Source organism: Podarcis gaigeae, assembly GCF_964106915.1.
Source record: "Podarcis gaigeae genome assembly, chromosome: 13".
Lineage (NCBI taxonomy): Eukaryota > Metazoa > Chordata > Lepidosauria > Squamata > Lacertidae > Podarcis > Podarcis gaigeae.
The window spans coordinates 34,118,868-34,139,834 of NC_139689.1; the positions used below are offsets into that span (position 1 = coordinate 34,118,868).

Sequence of the window (20,967 nt, forward strand, 5' to 3'; positions counted from 1 at the left end):
CACAGTAAAGGAAGTTCTAAAGAATTTGATGGGTTCTTTTTTTCTTTTCTTTTTTACAGACAATAATTGGATTTACAAAAATTCCTTTTCTCCAAATCATTGCGAAGTTGGAAGGAAGGAAGAAGTTGTGATGTTGTTCGAGCTAAATATTGTGCTGACAAAACCTTTTGCAGTTCCTATTTTTGAACTCTGCAACCTAAACAGAAATGTTTGCCTCCTTTCATCTTCCTAAGAAATAACCGGCATCCTTCAATAATTAGTAATGTTAAGAGGAAAAGCTTTCCTCTGCCAATTTTAAATAGGGTGCCACATTGAAGCATCGCCCCCTTTCTCCCCATCACCAACGTGGGCAGATTAGCAAAGTGTTTAGAACTAAATCTTTGTCTAATAAAGGCAGAGTTGGTTTTCACCAAGAGCTGCTTGTTATAAACCTGCCTTTGGAAAATGGAAGGAACGTCGCATTTAAAGACACAAATTTCCCCGATAATATATTCGAATGGAAACGCACCGAATCCACTACGACACGGGCATAACTAATAAATTTGCAATATTTCAGCCTCAACAGCCTACAACGGTTCGTTTTAAAGATTTATGTGGTAAAAAATTACTCGGCGATGAATGGAGTTTATTCTGTGCCGGATTGGAAGGTATAAGGAATTAAACTACTGTCTTTAGCAGTGTATTTATTATTACCTCTGTCAAAGAACGAAGACTTTAACAGCATCCATGATAAATTTCAGCACAGAATAAACGGGGTGAGGGAACGGCACACATGCAAACACAAGCACATATATATTATATAAAAATATTACACACAACACTCCGGAAAATCCTGCACATGTCTGCCTAGTTCTTTTTGCGTACTGGATCATTTGCGTTTCCAGACCAAAAGAAAAATAAAATTTGGAACTCGTATAAGGGCCGTTTATTATATCATATAAGGGACTGTAATATTCTGGAATACAGGATGTCTCTTTAAATCAAATTATGCTTCTAAAAATAACAAGCAGCTCAATGCCCAGAAACATGCCTATGTGGAAATGTCCACGTGGAAGATAGAGAGGAATGCAAGCTAGCCTTAATGATACCTGTCAAGATAATGGGCACAGTCTTATCCAGGTGAGATCAGCTATTGAATGACAATTCTATTTTTCTACTCTGAAGACAAGAACAAAACTTGAACAGGTTACTTTGCTGAATTTGAATCCTAAATTCCAGCTCAGCTTTTCCATTTAGGAAGATGAAAACAGGATTGGATCAAGATAGAAAATCCAAATGGCACTTCTTTCCCAACAATTAACCCGGTGAATAATCCACTAGGAAGATTCCCTATGCAAGCATTGCTGAAGTGAAGGACTGTGAAGCACAGCTCCTATGCATTTTAGCGGGGATTGCGCAGCAGAACTTCCCAGTAGGTCAGATCTGTCCATCTCCAACTCCGCCACTCTTAATGGCAACCCAAACCCGCTACCTGGCTGCCTCATGATTCGGCCATATTCCAAGATAATTGAATGCAGATTAAATTTAGCAGCATTCAAGTCACAAACAGGGTCCGGAGGGTGGATTCCCTACCCTCCAGCCATTCAATGACTGCTTATGGGTATAGTGGGGATTCCAAACTGCATTAGTTGTTGAGTTACAGAACCAGGTGGTGGTAGTTCTTCCACACTGATTAACACAGAGTATAAAAGCGGACGTGTGTGTGTGTGTGTAACTGAACCTCCTTTGCTCACACTATGAATGCCTGTCAGTTGTATACTCCAAAGCAGTTGAGAATGAGAGATGTTAACATTACCTATGGATTAAAGAGCAGAAGCTCTGTGTGACTTGACACCTTTTAAACAACCTGACATATTCACAGTCAAGGGAGTAACAGTGATTAAAAAAAAAAGGATTTTCCACCCATCGCTTCCTTCAGTATACACTTATGGGTGACAGGGGAGATCACAGTTCACATCAAAAAGAGTGTGTGGGTATGATGTAAGCAACTGATACTGTTTTCGCAGACAGTGGGACAGCCTGAGAATATGGAAAGGGGAAATGATGGGCAATTGCAAGTTCGGAAAGGAGTTCACGTATTTTAGAAGAGCACCCAACTCGCCATCACACAACCTGCCATAGGCAAGGTAGCATTTAGGATGGGAGGGAGAAGAGTGAAAAACACCTGGAGTTGATATGATTATAACCAGATTAATTTTAGAATGGCACAGCTATTGGGCAGCGATAGATTATTCGAGGGGTAGAATCACATGATTCCAGCTCCAGCTCCCACCCTACCCTGCCCTGTAACCTTTCTGTCTTTTTACAGAACGATGTATAGAAAATTACATGGGAGGAATAAATTGTCCTGGGGTTTGTTTCTGGATGGCTGCTTCTTGTCTGAGGGTGGAGATGGAGGGGGGTTGTGTTAGGGGAAGCTTTTCGAAGTGGGGATATGAGGTGGGGAAATAGCCTTAAGCCTGAATTTGACCGGTGCATGACCGTTGCCTTCTGGCTGACCTCAGATTCTATTCCCAGGCCTTTTCCGATTCTATAGTCTCCTGTCCCCGTGGGGGTTATTAATGGAAGCAAAAATACCCCCCTCCCAGCCAACGACTACGTCTTTCGTCATTGCAATGCAGCTTGTTAAGAATGGCAAGATGCTGGGGGGGGGGGAATGATATGTGGGTTTAAGTGCTACTTGCGAAAATGGTCTTAGTTGAAATCAAGGTTCATCACAGCGTCATCTGACTGTTCTTACGCCCCCCCCTTCTGCCAGCTCTAACGCCATACTTCTCCCCTCCCTGCGCTCCCTCAGAAAGACCACTAGATGTCACCAGCCTCCTCCTTTCACTCAAGGGTCTGGGGAAATAAAATGATGCTTAAAGCAACAGAGAGAATTAGAAATGCTGGAATTTATTTATTTATTTATGTATGTATGTATGTATGTATGTATGTATGTATTTGGTTGGTTGCTTGTCATTCACAATGAAAAGGAAATCCTGGTGTATTAAAATCATCATCCAGCTATAGAATGTATACAAGCTACGCTAAGTTGGTTGTGTGTGGGGTGGGGTGGGGAAGAGATGCTCTATAGTGACTGAACAGTGGGGTTTTTGTAATATTATTCTAGAAACAAATAGTTAAGGAAAGAAGCAAAAGCATAACAGTGCTCTGGCTGACTGATCTGAACCCAATGAATATTGCTGGACCTGCAGAGAATTGCGCACATATTTCTGCACTCACTGAGAATGAATGTCCAAGATAGAATTTTTGGGATTCAGAGAAATCCTGGAGGAATTTGTAGTTCTGTGTAGCCCTGCAGTCTGTCTCCCATGAAACAACATTTGGAGAAAATATAGATTGTGTTTGCTGAATCAGGATGCTTATGGAAGCTGCTGACTGCTGACTTAAAGTGCTAGGTGGGTCGAGGTAAAGATCCTAGGACTTAAAAAATGAGTGGCATTGGAGCCATAGAGTCTCAATCAATGGCCATTCAGTGTGCTCTTAATTGAATCATAGGAAGCGAAGAGTGCTGAAGATCAAGGCCACCTGCTTGCCAAAAAGCAACATTTCCCATACTTTAGTCCCTATTCCTGCCACAAGTCACCCAGCAAAACCCAGGACACATTATTATTATTACTACCTGTAATAGTAGTAGTAGTGGTAGTAGCAGCAGCAGTAGTATACAACTGTTCATCCATAGATCACAGGGTGGTTCACGTCATGCCACAATTAAAGCAAATGAACAATTAGCCTGCCACACTAAAAAGCATCTGCAGATCAGAAAGCTCTGGATGACTCAAGCGAACGAGCCTAGTACACAACATAAGGTAAAGGTAAAGGTACCCCTGCCCGTACGGGCCAGTCTTGACAGACTCTGGGGTTGTGCGCCCATCTCACTCAAGAGGCCAGGGGCCAGCGCTGTCCGGAGACACTTCCGGGTCACGTGGCCAGCGTGACATCGCTGCTCTGGCGAGCCAGAGCCGCACACGGAAACGCCCTTTACCTTCCCGCTGGTAAGCGGTCCCTATTTATCTACTTGCACCCGGAGGTGCTTTCGAACTGCTAGGTTGGCAGGCGCTGGGACCGAGCAGCGGGAGCGCACCCCGCCGCAGGGATTCGAACCGCCGACCTTTCGATCGGCAAGTCCTAGGCGCTGAGGCTTTAACCCACAGCGTTCAAAATACAGCCTCTAAAATCATTGGCTAATCTGAGCTGGGGACAAAGAATTCCTCCCTGATTGCTAATATAATAATCACACAATTCTGAGCATGGGCAAAACTCCTAACAGAAATCTATTCCACACATTACATGGTGCAAACCAAACTATGTGACTAAGTGTACACTTGGAAAGACTATTCTGGTCTCTGAAGAGCACACTTTCATCTTGTATATGTTTCCAAACATTTGTCTGCTTCACACAAATTTTTAGTTGTATTTTAAAAAAGCCCAACAGGTGTGTATACATGCTTGGAACACGTCAGCCGGTGTCCCCTTCCCTCCCCCTGCCACATCTCTGCTCTAAAGTATGCTCTGTTTAAAAATGTTGGAGTTTGACTGTACTCATTTGCATGGAATATTTAGTTAGTCTCTTATTTGTGAGGCTCCTCAGATGGCTTCAGGCAAGCCATTGTTGTCTGGCTCACAACTTTCATATGGATAATGCTGGTGATGGTTGGGTAGATGGGTTCTCCGTCTCATTCAGAATCCTTGTTATGAGGCTCTGATATTTAAATCACACCAAAGCACTTTTCGCACACATACACATGGTTCTATGGAAACGAACACATAAAAGTAACATATCCAGCAGTTCTTCCATAGGAGTGTGAGAGTTTTGTAGAATGCAAGCCCTCTGGGGGCAGAGACAGTGTCACACTGGTGCTCTGTACAGCATCATTTAGCTGGTGCTAAATGTTAAGGGGAAGTTATTTTAAAAAAATTAGGGACATCTGGCAACCTTAGTGCCAAGCCGGACCGCTAACACTAGTAAGGTTTGCTACAAGCCCTGAGTGTCGTTTAAAAGCACCTGAGGCTGCAAGTCGGCTAAGGTTGCTGAGCGTAACCACTGACTGCTCTGTTAATGGTGCTAGTGAGGAGCTCCAGAACAGCTTTATCAGTTGTGCCAGAGGTGCGTTTTTAGCTCAAATTCTCCAGCTTTGCTGTGTTCAAGAAGATTGCCACGTTTTAATGCCGGAGCCACAGCAGTAAAAAAGATGAACCACTTAAAAAAAGGGGGGGGGCTTGAAGCTTACAAAGCACATGACATCCTGTCACAGACCTCATGGCGCCAGTCAAACACCTGCAGGCTACACCTATCCTGCGGCTGGCAATGTAAGCCAGGGATCCTGGAGGCTGTGCCAGGCAGTAGTGCCAGAAGTTGAAAGATCAAGGCTGGAATTTTTGAGACATGCTGGTTATGCACAAATGAGAAACCCACCTTTCATCTCACACAGACAAGAGGGGTGAGTTAGCAGATGTTAGAAGATTTAATAGACAATGTTTTTATCTAGTGTAGACAGGGAAAGCAAGCGCAATGGTAGGCTTACCTATGTCTGGCCAGGGGTATTGTTAGGAGGTATCCCATGTGGACCCTGCGTCTTTCATGCCAAGCCCACCCCCACCCCCTTTTAAAAAACCTTAGTTTTTAAAACTTTGCTTAGCTGGAGTCTTAATATGGTCAGAGCCTTTGCTTACAGGGTGGGTGGGTATGATGCAAAAGGCAGGGCAGGTGAGACCTCAGCTACATATCTATCTTCTTAATTTGCCCAGGGGCACTCTATGCATTTATGCTCTGAACCCTTTAATAACCTAGCAATGCCAGTGGGGGGGGGGGAGGGACAGTATAAAACAGGTGTGAAATTTGGTGACGGGTGCTGAATTCAGCATCCTGGAAATTCCTGTTTTCATTTATTTATTTTTAATGATTCAGGTTTCTAGCAAAGACCCACTTGAAAGTATGTAGAAATTCTGCCCCTTCCTTTAAATGTAAAAAAATAAAATAAAAAAACAAAAAAACTTTGCTTACGGAGCAGCTTTCCCTCTGAAAGTCAGTCTATAATCTGCAACTGTAAATTAGTGCATGCAATTTTTATACAAATTTGTGCTGTGTCTTTTAGTGATCCACCAATGTACCAGGACAGAGGCTTTCCCCAGTCCAATAATGCCAGAAACTGAAGCTGGGCCTCTAGAGGTGCAAAATGTGTGCTCCAATACATGTTCATGGCCATTTGTCCTTGGAGTTCCCTCCCTACAGTCACTGGTGGAGGAAGAGGCGTGTGGGGGGAGCGCACGTCCCCTGGCAGCACGATCCCGGCGGGGTGCCATCGCGGCTGCCCTCCCTGCCCGCGCTGGGCGCCACACCCCTACGGGGGGCACACCACGCCCCCGGGACGCGCGCCAGCCCCGCCCCTGCCTGCTCTCCTCCCCCCGGTGCCAGAGCATGAAGCTCCACCACTGACCTACAGTAAGTAATTTTGCCTTGTTCCACCTTTTTAAAGGCCAAAGCCTCCTAAAATCTAACTAAAGAACTGAAATATAACAAGTGTTAAAACACAGCTTAGTTGGTTAGAGCGTGGTGCTAATAACAACAAGGTTGTGGGTGTGATCCCAATACGGGACAGCTGCAGATTGCAGGGGGTTGGAATAGATGACTCTCAGGGTCCCTAGTCTCCCAACGCTACAGTTCTATGATTCTAGCCTGATGGGTCTCTAACAGCCAGCCCAAATGGAAAGGTCATGTATTTATCTATACTGCTTTTGGGAATGTGCTCATTCCCTAGTGGAAGGAGTTTCAAAGTATCGTGAAAAGAATGATCATTTTTAGCAGGACATTATAAGGCTCCTTGGTTGTTGCCAGACCAAAAGTGAAAGAGAAATCAAACGGGTTTCTATCCAACCTGATGTTCTGATGGTAGTTAGATTTTAGTACAGTAGTACCTCTGGTTGCGAACGGGATCCGTTCCAGAGGCCTGTTCGCAACATGAAAAGAGCGCAACTCACAGCGACACGTCTGCGCATGCACAGGTTGCGATTCACCACTTCTGCACATGTGAGTGACGTCATTTTGCACATCTGCGCATGCACGGGCGACGAAACCTGGAAGCAACCCTTTCCGGTACTTCTGGGTTGCCGCGGGACATAACCTCAAAGAACGTAACATGAAGCGGACGTAACCATAGGTACCACTGTACAATCCAACTTAACACAGCAACAGGACATAGGAGTAGAAGACAGCCTCACATCTTAAGTTTGTCAGCCCCAAACTGTTTTAAGATGCCACTCTCTACTCCAGTTCATTACAACTAACCCAGGTGAGTGGAACTACATTTACTTGCTATGATTTCCAGTGTTCTCTTTCTCTCCTCAACCCCTCATATTTATATTTGTTGCATAGTTTAATGCAAGGACTCAGGTATGTCACATTCATGTTTTTATATGAACTCAGAAAACATCTTACATGTGCATCTAAAAATGCAAAGGATGCTTTTGCGCTGAGCAACCCCACCCAAACATCTGACTTCCATAAAGGATTAAGCCGCAGCATTTGTAATTTCACAAAACAATGGATTGTCTCAGTGTGAAGACTATTCAGCTTTCAAGTACAGGTTCTTGTATTTCACTCTGCTGAACAGTTTAATACTGCCATGCTGGTAGAAGCTCTGGGGCAGTTTGAATGCTCCCCCCCCGCCCCCCACTTTTCTCTTACATGACTCTGAGGGCTAGTTCACATAATTCTTTTCCCTAGGTTGAAATCAACATGAATGGATTTACAGTTGTTGAACTAGTCTTGTGAATAGCCCAATATGGATGTCTCTGAGCCATGAATCAACACATCCTGATTCATACCACTCTCTTGAGTTATCAAGATTTAAATGCTGGAACTGCAGAAGCTCACTTTTCATTCCCACAACTTGGATTCCAACACAATATTTAGAAACTATTTCTGGCTCTAGTGAAGACAAAAACTTGAGACTGAAAAACCACCAAAGTCTAGGGCACATTTACAAGTAATGCTTAAATTCCCATATTTGTAGATCAAAGGAAAACTTCAGGGACCAGAACATACCCTGGAATTAGTAAGTATTTTGCTTTCTCACTTTCCTTAATAATATTGGCAAAATGGCACATTCCAAACAGAGATGAAACAAAATAAAATTTGACAAACTTTCAGAATTTGAATATTTGAATCAAATCAAATGTTTTCAAAAACTGACTTTGAGGATATTAAAAAACCCCTCTAAATAATCTGCTGATTTATTATTCTGATGATCTATTTTAAATAAAATATGTGAGGTAACTCTTTGCTAAATTCAATTTATACCATCTTTTACACCATTTTATTCTCACAAAAATCCTTCATTTGGCATACTGATTTTAGTCCAGTTAGCAGACTTTAAATCACAATTTTATAGCCAAAATAAAAACTTGAGAATTCCCCTATTAAAAAAATAAATAAATAAAAATCAGACTTGCACTATAGACTTTTAATGCTGCTTCACACATTGTTTTTAGGTCACACCCAGAAGTGGCTTGTCATGCGGGGTAAAAACTATCTGGCAGGTGAACAGCTCTTGCTTACTGGGAGGGAGACAAGAAGGGGTGAGATAGAAGGGAGGTCAGTGTGGTGCAAACACACGAGTGAAGTAAATCTGGCACTCCTGTCAGTGAGTTTGCACCATGCTGACCACCCCAGTACTTTACCCTCCCCCTCCTGGTAAGTAACACACCTGCACAGAAGCTAGTGTTGCAGTTCCATTCCACCCGGTTAGCTGCTTCTGGTCGCACCTAAAGTGCTTTTAAACATTTGAAAATGTAAATTTATAAATGTGATGAAGACCAAACTACACATTACATGTAAAGTTAGGCCAGAGGCCCCTTTTCAATAGGAAAAGTCAATTGGGGTATGTTTTGGAATGGAGAAACAGAGGGCATGGAAAGGGTTTAACTCCTCCAACTGCCCACTCCCCATGTGGCTTTCACGTGTTAGAAGTGGCCATTGGGCTACTAGTGGATGCTGTTGTGTATACTGTTTGGCTCCGAGACTCACTGTGACGTGTTCACTTGGTGGCAAATCTGGATTTTTGGTTGTGTTATGTGTGATGCAGCCCACTGGGTGTCACTGGTGAAAAGAGCTCATTATGCAAACAGAATAATAATAAAAAATCCTACAGATTCTGAGCCTTTACAGGATTTCAGGATGTTTACTGTTGTTTGCACTTGACAACACTGAATGCAGTACTGCATTTCAGTGCTACTTGAGACCTTGGTTGCATTCCTGAGTGGAACTATCTAAAATGCTGAAGAGGAAAAACCCCAGCTTCCATTAAAATTAATTTTAGAGTAAATGTATGGGGTTCATGCTGTTGGTTCCTCTTGCCCCAGTAGCAAGATCAGATAGATTTTGCCTACTTACTGTTGAATCTCAGCCAACTAACCCCCCAGCCCCAAAATCACATCTCCCCACGGCTGATGCGCGAAAATGTCAGACAGGACCTTAGCAGCAGACGGCATGCATTCCAAACAACACCAGATGGATTTTTATATTAGCTACTATTTCATGTTCAAGGCACAGCGACCGCAATGCTTTAAAAGGAAAAAAAAAAGAAAAAAGCCAGCCAGCCTCTGCACTGCTGCCACGCTTGCTTCGGCGAGATTAATTCTGCAAAATTAATTGGGACAAGATTGAAAAGGAAATTAAAATGCAGCTGAGTGAACAGGCTTTTCAAACACCTTTCCCCCCTCTCTCACTCCCCCTTCCTTGCTCTCTAACTATCCCCACCCCCACACCACCAAGCTTTATTAAGCCTCAGTTTCTTGGATGGCCATAGGTGAGTTCTGTTGTCATGCAAAATAATTTATGAAAGGAAGACACTCAGGACCAATTGGTTACACGTGAAGAAGTTGTGCTGGAGCTCCAAACCGGAGCCACTGAAGGGAGTTAAAACCAGGTCATAGTGTCATGTCAAAGGGAGGGAGGGAAATAAGTCAGACACTATTGAACTATATGTTCCTTCACATATAGATGTTTGATATATCTTAATTTTTGGCGGTATTAATGTGGAAGGCCTTTAACAAACAAATACTTTAGGATTCGGGAATGGTATATTCTAGAAAATGTAACATTCTGGCATATATATGGTTAATAAAAATGGATATGGAATTGCCAAGAACTGCTGTGGTGACATTACTAAATTATTTTGAAGGGGTAGTCCCAGGTATACTCAAATAAGTGATTACAAATATTAATTACTGCACAAATAGGGATGGGCAGATTATTCTATTTACTGTCTATGTCAATATCCCATGTGGTCATTCATAAGCTTCTGTCCAATTTCTACATTAATCTGTGAATCTCTGAAATAAAAAAACCTGTGCAGAGTTTGTATTTAAATATGTATTTTATCACAAAATGTGTATCTAAATATGCATTTGATTTATATTTTATCCTAAATTATGTATATTGGCATGTTTGTTGAGAAGTGTATTGCAAAATTTAGTGAGAAATCCAAAGAACAACTATGCTCCAAATCATGCCTTAGTCCAAGAGTTGTGAATTAGATTAGTCTGCTTAAAAATGTGGACCGAACAAAATTCTCCTCCACCTCTATTCAAGCTAAATACTGGCAATGGAATGAACATCTATGAACTGAATGGATGACTGAAAACTGGAAAACCGTTATATGTTCATAATGTCTAGTTGGATAGAACCAAGAGGTAGCAATAGTCTTGAAAACGAAGAAACTGAATTATCATCATTATTTGACATATAATGTTCTAAGTATGTAAATGTATTAATGTTAGTAAAAACCCTCTTAATTAGGATGGCCATATGTTCTACTGTACAAAGGTCAGCCATCTATTTGAAGGGCTGTCCAATCTAAGTCTGATTCCTCATCCCTTTTCTATTTCAAACTTAACAAGTCAACTATCTTCTAGGTTGGCATGACATTAGCTGGGACATGGTATTGGTTGTGTTGGTTGGTTCTGTTCTGAAAATAATACATAGACCTATCATAATGTGTGTCCCCAAATACAATTTGCAACACAAATTTATTTGGTAGTGAAAATCATTTAAAATTGCGTATGTGTATTAGGGATGGTTCATAGATATAGGGAAACTAGCAATGGGGAACCTCTGGCCTGCGGGCTTAATTACATCCCAAGATAACATCAGATATGGAGCAGGTAAAGACACAACTGCAAAGGAACAACTGGATGCTTAAAATGCACGTCCAATGAGTTCTTGGCAAGTGGAGTTTGGTGATAGTGCTAATCAGCAGACTAGCATGGACAATAAGCCCCTCCGAAGTTGTCACCTGATGACCTACCCACCCACAAAGTGGCTGGTGGAGGAGGCCAGGATATGATTCACCAGCATTTCTCACTGCTTGATGAAAATGAATGTCTGGACTGATTTGAATACTTAAAGCCAACTCTTTGTCCCAAGATCTCAGGGTAGGTTATAACAAGATGCAAGGTGATGTGAATATTCTATCTGTGGTATGTTTTCTATGCTGGCCCATCAGACCCAGAATCTCCACTCAATACTCTCAGAAAACTGGGAGCTATGGAAAACAGTGATGGACTCTGGGGTCTCAAATTCTAGTGGCGCCTTGTGCGACACCAAAATTCAGCACCCTGCTGTCCGCTGTCCCTCACACTGCATTTCAAATCACAGTTGTGGCATCCCCAAGGCTCTGCGCCCGGTGCGACTGAACCAGTCACACTCCAAAGTGCTTTGTAGTTCCAAAGTGCATGTCTTTTCTGTAATGCTAGAGTTCCCTGCTACATTATCATGCCAGCATCTCCCTTTAAAACATGTCAGAAAAGATTTGGTTGATTTGGTACAAAGAAACGTGTCTGAAGTTGCCATAAAACTAAAATGTAATGTGTGCATTACTTCCAGGAAATTATCCTGCACAAACTTTATTGTAAGAAAAGGGAAATGTGCAAGAGCATTACCATGCTGTTGTCCATGTCCTGTTAATTGCAATGCACACAAGAGCTTCTCAAAAGAATAAGCCCTGTGGCCTAGAATCAAAGAATCATACAGTTGGAAGGGGCTCTTCAGAAGGCCAAGTTCTGGTGCCTTACCCTCCTGTACCACCAGTTCTCTGTATCTAATGTAAGACTGAGGATGCCATTTATCCTGTAGCACCAGCATGTCTGAGCATCTGATCAGCTAATCCCTACTGACCAATCTAATGCCACCAGAACCTATAAACCTAACCACAGCCCTTAGTCCAAGCAACTCATCTCTAGTATGAAAAGACTGTTTAAGCTCCTGCTCCCTTTCCCTGATTGCTCCCTTAAATCCTGATTCTTGCCTGGTTTTGATTACACCCATGTCTCTGGATCACTTGGCCTAACACTGGACCACTGCTTATGCCAATTTATTCATCTGCACATTTATAAATCAGCCGATGTATCCACTTGCACATTTGTGGCAAAGAAAGTATTTTACATCCCCACACTCTCCCCGCCTTCCTTCCTTTGCTCCCCTCACCCCTACATCACACCTGACCAAGCAACTCAATTACCCTTGCAATTCTTGAGTGATTACACACATGCTCAAGCTATTTTCTAGACAAACTTTGCTGTGAGGCAAGTAAACATAAAAGGATGGAAGAATTTCCAAAAGCAGCTCTCTGGGCTAGGGAGGGAGATGGCGTTGGGAGGTCAGGGTGAAGAGAAAGAAGGCGGAATGATTACTTAGATCTGTGGTTTTCACATTTTTCCAGCTTCAGGGGACCTTTCCAGATTGACTTGTCTGTCAAGAAAACCCTTTGTGTCTGCAACAGAACCTGTGTAAGTTGTCGAGGGTTTGTGTTGGGTGGGGGGAATTTAGCACACTGAAAGAGGATGGTCATGCACATTAGCAAATTCACTACTTGTCTACGTGAACTGAGAATGCACCCTTGAAGACCAACTTCTTCCTCAGCATCCCTGCTACACCTACCAATCACACCATTAATGAATTTACTGATCTGTAATCCTCATGGCAGATAAAAGAATCTTACCACACACTCCCCAACACTATACAACTACAGTTCAGTAATGTTTATTTAAAAAGGTAAAAGTAAACGACCCCTGACTGTTAAGTCCAGTCGATACGACTCTGGGGTTGCGGCGCGCATCTTGCTTTACTGGCCGAGGGAGCCGACGTTTGTCCGCAGACAGTTTTTCCGGGTCATGTGGCCAGGATGACAAAGCCGCTTCTGGCGAAACCACAGCAGCATTTAGTGACTTTCAAATAAAAAGTTGTCGTGAACCTGGAGTCCAACAGCAATCCATACACAGAGCTGGAGGCTGCAGGTGCATCACCTAAAAAGCCAGACCAGGTTCAGGGCTCTAAGCCTGCTGCTGAACAGAGGACCACTGGGCCAGGGGCTGACAGACAAGCACCTAGAGAACAACCACCCATAGAACCAGGCAGAGCTTGCAGGGCCAGAGGGACCCAATGCCTCCCACAGTACCCAACTGATCCAATGGTGCAGGAAGCACAACAGGCAGGAAGCTAGGAGCATATGAGGATGGCCACAGGATTGACCCTTTAGGGACCCTAGTTCTCCACAAGGGAGTGGAGCCTGGGAGAGGCAGGTTAGGGGAAGAAGTTCAGTTTGCTTTTAGTCTCTGTATGTGTGGGTTGCTTACTCAAAGCTATTGGTACATCTGCAACTCTTGAATTGCTTTGCCCCATTTGATCTGAGACCAGACCTGGTAACACCAGGAAGGCTTCTTGCCACAGCAAAGATTTGTGCGTTCCTGTAGCCTTTCAGAGGCTGAGCCTTTCCCCCTCCTGCACTGGCGTGCACATCTACTCAGAAATTAAACTAATAGCAGCACAGCATCTCTTACGCTGCAAGATAACTTCCGCCTTAGCAAATCTAATAAAGGGGGTGGTGGAATTATGTGCAAGCAGGGTGTCACGCTACTGGTATCAAGAAAGTACTGAAGAAGTATCACAGAGACACTAAAATGAGGTTAGATCACAGTTTGACTGATCATGTGGAGAAAGCGAGTCTGAACCTCTCTCCCCACAGCTTTGAGATGCACCCTTTATGTTAGAGAAGTTGATTTCTTTTCCTTGGAGGGATAGAACTCATTGGTTGGAGGCTGTGGAGGTAAAGCCGTTTCTACACATACCTTGCTGAGGATGTATATCAAATCTCCTCGTTGGAATGACAGCTCATCTGGATGACCACCAGCACAATCCCACAGACCTTGATAGTAATTCACATACTTTCTTCTGACTCCTTGTAGAGAGAGAGAGAGAAGAGTGTGTTAAGAACAGATTATAGTATTCAGATCAATAGCTGCAAGGCAGACTTGATTTCTCCTTTGGCAGTAATTTACGGGGAAGTTAGATTTTGGTAATTTATCCCAAAAATGCTACACCGGGGCCTTAAGTTCACTTATGTTCACCTCTAGTGGCAGTGGTTGGAGGGTGCTTGTGAGTCCCTCCAAGTTGACTGTATATATCTGTTGCAGGCAAGCTTCCTACAGCAGCAAGGATGCTTATGGATGCGTGTGCCCATCGTAGGTTCCCTAAATAAGCAAAAGGGCATTTTGGGAAATTGGGGAGATGCCTTTGCATCATGCTGACTTACTGATTCTTTTCCTATTTGATAAGGGTGGTGTGGCGTGGGGCAATGGGAAGGTTTGGCTAAGACAATACTGCAACTCAACGCTCTTGGGCAGGCTGGCTATCAGCATTCTCTCATACCGTAACCAAATTCTGTATCAAGATACCATAACTGCAATTCTGCAACCAGAATAAACCTAGAGCAGTGATAAGGAACCCATGGCCCTCCAGATGTTATGAACTCCCAACTCCCTTCAGCCTCGCCAGAATGGCCAGTGGGCACAGTGATGGTTGGCACTGCAGCCCATCCACATGTTTCGTACAGGTTTCCACATACAGTACTGTATATGTGCATTCTGAACAATTGATTCCATTTCTGCTATGCTGAGAGAGGAGGGACAAGTTTTCAGGGTTATCACTGAACCCATTAGCAGGAGGAACTTGGTTTCAAAAATCAAATGTCTCGGGAAAATTAAGAGTGCATCTGATACTCAAAGGGGAGGGGGACTGGCTCTGTAGGCAAGAATTCATCCAGCCCTCTAAGTTCCCTCTTTCCCATCAGCTGTTCAGTGGGGAGCTACACTTTCTTTACCCCTGCACAGCTGTTTTTACTCAACAGCGGACAGGTGGGCAACAGTTCAACAGAGGCAATAGGGTGAAGGGACCAGAAAGGAGAGAGGCAGAGGAAGCAGAGCCTTCATTACCATTACAATGCAGGGGACAACTCCCTCTTTGTAGTTTGCTTTGTAAGGTGTGCAATTATAGCTCCTTCTTCTGCAAGGAGATCTGCCTTAGGAAGTAAGAAAAACTCCAGTTGCATGATGTCTCCAGTCTCCAGTTTACAGATAGGCAAAAAAATCATCCATGCATGTTGGAGATTACACACATGTAATCTTCAGGATGCAATGGCATTTTGCAGTTTGGGGCTCTGAATAAGGCAGAGTTTGTAGTTCAGCTGTGCGTTCATGTCTACCTTCTCCTTAGATTGCTGAGCTCTTTTTGCACAGTTGGGAGAGATGCTTTTGTTTTTAAAAATGTCTATGGAGAAAATGGAGGATGAAACTTCAGTTACTAAGAATTACAGGGCCTTTTCAGCAGTGACTCCTACCCCACTTATCAAATTTGATTTCAAATCAGAGACACCTCATTCCTCGTTAATTTTAAACAGTGTCTTAGAAGCTTAATTTTTATCATGGCCTTTGAGGGCTAATTAAGATATACAAATCATTTTTTGTATTTTAAAGCTACCTGTGTTATTTTCCTTTTATTGTATGGTCTGTGCATTATGGATGGAAATGATAGCCGTGTGTGTGTGTGTGTGTGTGTGTGTGAGAGAGAGAGAGAGAGAGAGAGAGAGAGAGAGAGGGAGAGATTTTGTGTGTGTATGTGCATTAAAAGTGTGTGATTGTCTGCAAGTCTGCTCCCACTCACTATGTGAATGCAGCCTTCAAGAGTTTTTCATTAGGGTGCTAATGAAAAGAAAAGGTGCCTGTCTCTGCCTAAAGGTAAAGGTACCCCTGCCCATACGGGCCAGTCGTGTCTGACTCTGGGGTTGCGTGCCCATCTCGCTTAAGAGGCCAGGGGCCAGCACTGCCCGAAGACACTTCCGGGTCACGTGGCCAGTGTGACAAGCTGCATCTGGTGAGCCAGCACAGCACACGGAAACGCCGTTTACCTTCCCGCTAGTAAGCGGTCCCTATTTATCTACTTGCACCCGGGGGTGCTTTTGAACTGCTAGGTTGGCAGGCGCTGGGACCGAGCAACGGGAGCACACCCAGCCGCGGGGATTCAAACCGCCGACCTGATGATCGGCAAGTCCTAGGCGCTGAGGTTTTACCCACAGCGCCACCCGCGTCCTGTCTCTGCATGCATTAATAGTCTGATAGTTTTTCAAGGAGGTTTCACCTTCCATTTCAGTGACAGGATTTCCACAGCTAAACTCTTGTGCTTTTGTGGCTCAGGAGCTTATGCCAGCCCCCTTCCCCAGTTGCTTTCTCTTGCTCAAAATTTAGGGTGTACCATATTCCACCAATGGAGTCCTGGCTGTGATACAGAATAGTAGGCTCTACGAGGAGGAGGGCAGAAAAGCATTATTATTTGGATGTAAGGGACATCATGATAAGAAACCCTCTAAATTTGTGTGGTCAATTTTAGATTACCTAAATTTGTTGAAATGAGTAATGGCAGAGCAGGGAGAACACAAATCTCAGCAACAGTACATGCAAAAAAGTAGGTCTACTTCTTTTGTGTGAGATATTGGAAAGGGAACGGGGGTAAGGCACAAAACAGGGAAGAGAGTAAAGGAGATCATGTAGAAAATTAAAAAATTGCTCAGGGCTCAGAGCTTCTCATCTAAAGAGAGAAGCAAGCATGGGGCTTATCACTAGGCAACCATAGATGGGAAGATTCAATAGTCAAACTAGTTTTTCTCCCTCTTGTTTTGAATTTTAATCTTTCTCCCACCCCCACCACATTTGTGTATGTCTTAGTCAGCTTCATATTACTTCAGGCGAGGAAGGAAGCTGACGTTGATTCCTGGTTCCCACTTCCTTACATAACACAGAACTATGTAAGCAGCCTGAATAAGGAGTCTGCACATCTCTGCACCCCAAAATGCATTTAGCACTACCCCGAATCATTTGCCCTAACGTCCTCTGCAAGATGCCCTAGCATTGTCCCCAGTCTAAAGCATCATCTCTGCCTAAATCGTTCCCAAGTGTGACACATCTATGCCAACGACTGCCACACCATGAATATTCCTTAAGCCCATTAAGCAAAAGTCTCCTGCAACTTTAATTAACAGCTTCCTCCTCCTTTTTAAATTGTCTTCTGTTTAGTGTGGCCATGGAAATAACAATAAATTGCCTTTTATATTAGCTCCTGTTTCCGTAAGGAGGAGGCTTTAATTACTGGTTGCAATTGCACACACCACAGCTAGTGTGGAAGCAATATGAAAGCAAACTCCCACCATCCCTAACTATACACCATATTGGCTGCGGTTGATAGTATGTGGATAACAGCATCTGGATAACCCTGCTTTAGGTAACATTCATTAGCAAGCTAGTTGAAAAGCACCGTCCACAGAAACTCCTTCACAAGTTAAAAAAAGAGAGCTGCTAAATAGCTAAGATCTGCATATTAAGAAAGCCATTGTTAAGGAAACATTTGGTACAAAAAGAAATAAAATGATTATAATAATTTACTTATATAGTGCTCCTCCCTTCACTTAATAGTGATTTACATGAATATAATAAAGTAACAATAAAAGCATATTAGTTAGAAATCATTAAAATCATTTTTAAAATGGATGGAGGGGAGAGTGTGTGTAACCAAACATTTTTAGCTGAATTCAATAGTGCAGGTTTTATTTTAAGGAAGAGCTGAGCTCCAAGAACTGTTTTCAGTGCCAGCATTCAGCTATGAAAAATATAAAGCAATCATACAGAGCATCCACGACTGAGCATGTGAAGAGTGAATCTGCTCTTTTATGGAGGAAACCACAGCCAATCTTCACCACACATCTCAGCTAAAGGGTCAGAATTTCTTGCTCACATGCCATAGCTTCTAATAGCTTCTGGGGGATGTGAACCCCAGTGTTTCCTTTGGAAATAAGTGATGCAATAATGCTTCTTCCAAGATGCTTCTAAAATGTTGGAGATGGGAATACCATCTTAGTGGCCTTGACAAAATACAGTTTACTAGAACACTGCTGTTTCCTGAGCTGCAGACAAAAAGACAACACCCAGAACTGCAGGAAGCCCAAAGCAGCTCTGCCTAAGTGCTTCTTTCCTGAACTGGGTCCATACATTCCAACAGAGAGAGAAGCAAGTGGGCTGGTGGGTAGGTGGGACAGGACTGATCCAGGAAACAGGTTTTCTGCTCAGATCCTGCATGGCTTCAGTTCTTAAGGAAAAAGCAAGGGTGGGAATGAAGGTGCTTGAGCACTCTGGAAGAGCAGGCTGCCTGTGGTGGCTGGGCGTAATGATTGAGAAGGCAAACTTTCCAGTCTACAGAACTTCCCTGCTCTCCTTTCCTCTTGGCGCTGGTAACTGTGACTCTCCTTTCACCCTGCCTTTGTTTTGTTACTGGGTCTGTATCCATCTCCTCTTTCGTTTTTCCGTAAGCTTTTCCTCTTTTGCTTTCCTCACTCCTGACAATTCTCTTTCCCCTCCGCCCATCTGTTGCCTAAGTTTTACGAGCCTGGCTCCTTCTCAAAGACTTTTTGGTACCTGTTTCCTGAACAAGGAGGGGTGAGGGAAGTAGGAATATTCAAAGCATTTGCACTTGGGGGGGAAACAACAGCCAAGAACTAGATGCTAAATTAGGCAGCCTGATAGAAGTAAACATCCTTGATATGTCAATCTTAACCCACTATAGATTTAAGGTTGGAGGAGTGGTGCGCAGTATGCCTCTTTCATCTTTTGTATTTAAATTTTACACTATGAAGGGCCTATTTCCTATCTTGGGATGAAGAAATTCTACATCTGTTCAATTTGCTTAATTTGGACTGATGGCCAGGGAAAGGTGTGTTTCCCCCTCACCATCAGGTTATCTGCTTTGCTTTGAAGGGATGGTGAAGCATAAATTTTGGACTGCTTGATGAAGATCAGTATAAAGAGTACAATTCCCACAACTGCATTCCCCTGGAAGGCGTGGAGGTGTCCCATTGGACTTGCCTTCTCTGAGATTCCTTTAGATTCTTTTCCTGCAAGGACTCCACTCCAGCAGAGCTACAAGACAGGAGTGTCAACTGATGCATGTGGTGTGACACACACATACACAATTAATGATCCAGGTTTTAATTGATTGATTAAAAGTCAGCATGTCTATATGTTGTCCCCAAACATAGGTGCACTATTAAGGATGGTAGGGGAAGGGTGTATACTAAGTGTATACTAAGGATGTTAGGGGAAGAGAATTTACACTTTGGCTAACAAACTTAGTTGGTCTCTAAGGTGCTACTGGACATTTTTTTATTTATTTCGACTGCGTCAGACCAACACTGCTACCTACCTGAATCCAACAAAGGCTAGTAATTGTTAGAAAGAAATTGCACTCTAGATGTTTCTCTCTTTTTTTAGATTTGAGAGAAAGATACGGTGCCTAGCTGAGTAACACATTGTAGCCTCCCAAACCCTTAGAAAATTAACAAGCTCAGAGGCCACCAGTATTGAATATGATTCATGTTTGAAAGTTGTACTGTATCTACGGCAATTTCAGTCAAGCACTGTCAGCTTGGGTTGCCTGTGGTTCTTACTGCAAGGAAGAAAGTAAAAGAAGGCTGACTCAGGGCCGTTTTATATATAATGTGGCAGCAGACCCAGGTTTGTTATCAGGTATACAATTGACAAGGAGCTTCAGCCAAATTTTGTGTGTGGACCTGTATAATATATGTGTGTCCAAACATGGTTTTGTTTCTTTAGTGTACACCTTGCAATTATGGTGGTGATGATGACGATGATGTAATGCATGCTGATTTGAAAGCAGTTCCAAACTGATATTTTATCTTTTACCTTTCTTCTCCATGCTTCCAGCATCTTCTCTGCCATCTGAAGTGGACAAACCAAGTTCATCATCTACAATGAGATAAGAAGTGAAGTAAATCTAGCTGTTTCTGCCAGAAAACTAATTTTGCAAAATTATACTCTAATCTGGATTTTAGAGCCAAGAAAGCTTTAAAAGTAACCACAAAACAAATATAAACATCTGTGACTGCCCATCACTATTTGCACTATTTGCATGTTTCTAAAAAAACAATGTGTCAGGGGCTCTGACACAATGGAACAAAGCACTTGGTATCTGACTTATGTGCTCCAGAGCACCAGGGCATAATTTGTGCCATGACTCTGCCTTGGCATCTAGTTCTACAAAAAAAGGGGCAAAATTAGGATAGCAAAATTCTACCTAGCGCTACATCTTTTCCTTTTCCTTTGCTATCAGAACGTCCATCACTGCTGCATTTTTTATCCTCAAGAACTTCTTAAGTATGTTGCCATCCATTTGCAGAGAGACTCTTTCCATTTTATCAATAAAATATAAAATAAAATAAAATATTTAAAACTCTGCTGCCATAGCAGTGATGGTACAAGGCAACAACAGAATATAGGGTTGGCCCTACCATTAAGCAGTCAGTTCACATGATGCTTATGAGGTGTTGAAAGGCAGAATTGTGTAGGCCACATGACATGCCCCACATCCCCTAAACTAGCCTGCTGCCCTCAGGTACAGTAGAGGGTGCTCTCCCACTGCCATTGTCAAGGTAAAATTCAATTGACACAAAGTCTGTCAGCTTCTGTACACAGAATGGGAGTGGATACAACTCTGTTCTTTCCTCTGGGCAGCAAAATGTCTTTGAATGGGCCTGCAGAGGTATTTTATGTGGACAGCATCAGGGTGCAAAG

The 20,967-nt window shown here is 43.1% G+C and overlaps 1 protein-coding gene across 13 annotated transcripts in view; it reads right to left on the minus strand.

Annotated features, from left to right (window-relative positions):
* Positions 1-20,967, minus strand: part of SKAP1 (src kinase associated phosphoprotein 1) — a 344,210-nt gene that overhangs the window by 57,895 nt on the left and 265,348 nt on the right. For all 13 annotated transcript variants that reach the window (XM_083709712.1, XM_083709717.1, XM_083709713.1 and 10 more), the window contains 2 exons: positions 20,080-20,142; positions 14,128-14,237 (listed from right to left, as the gene is read on the minus strand). In XM_083709712.1, coding sequence (XP_083565838.1) covers positions 14,128-14,237; positions 20,080-20,142 — 173 coding nt within the window. The remainder of the gene's footprint in view (positions 1-14,127; positions 14,238-20,079; positions 20,143-20,967) is intronic.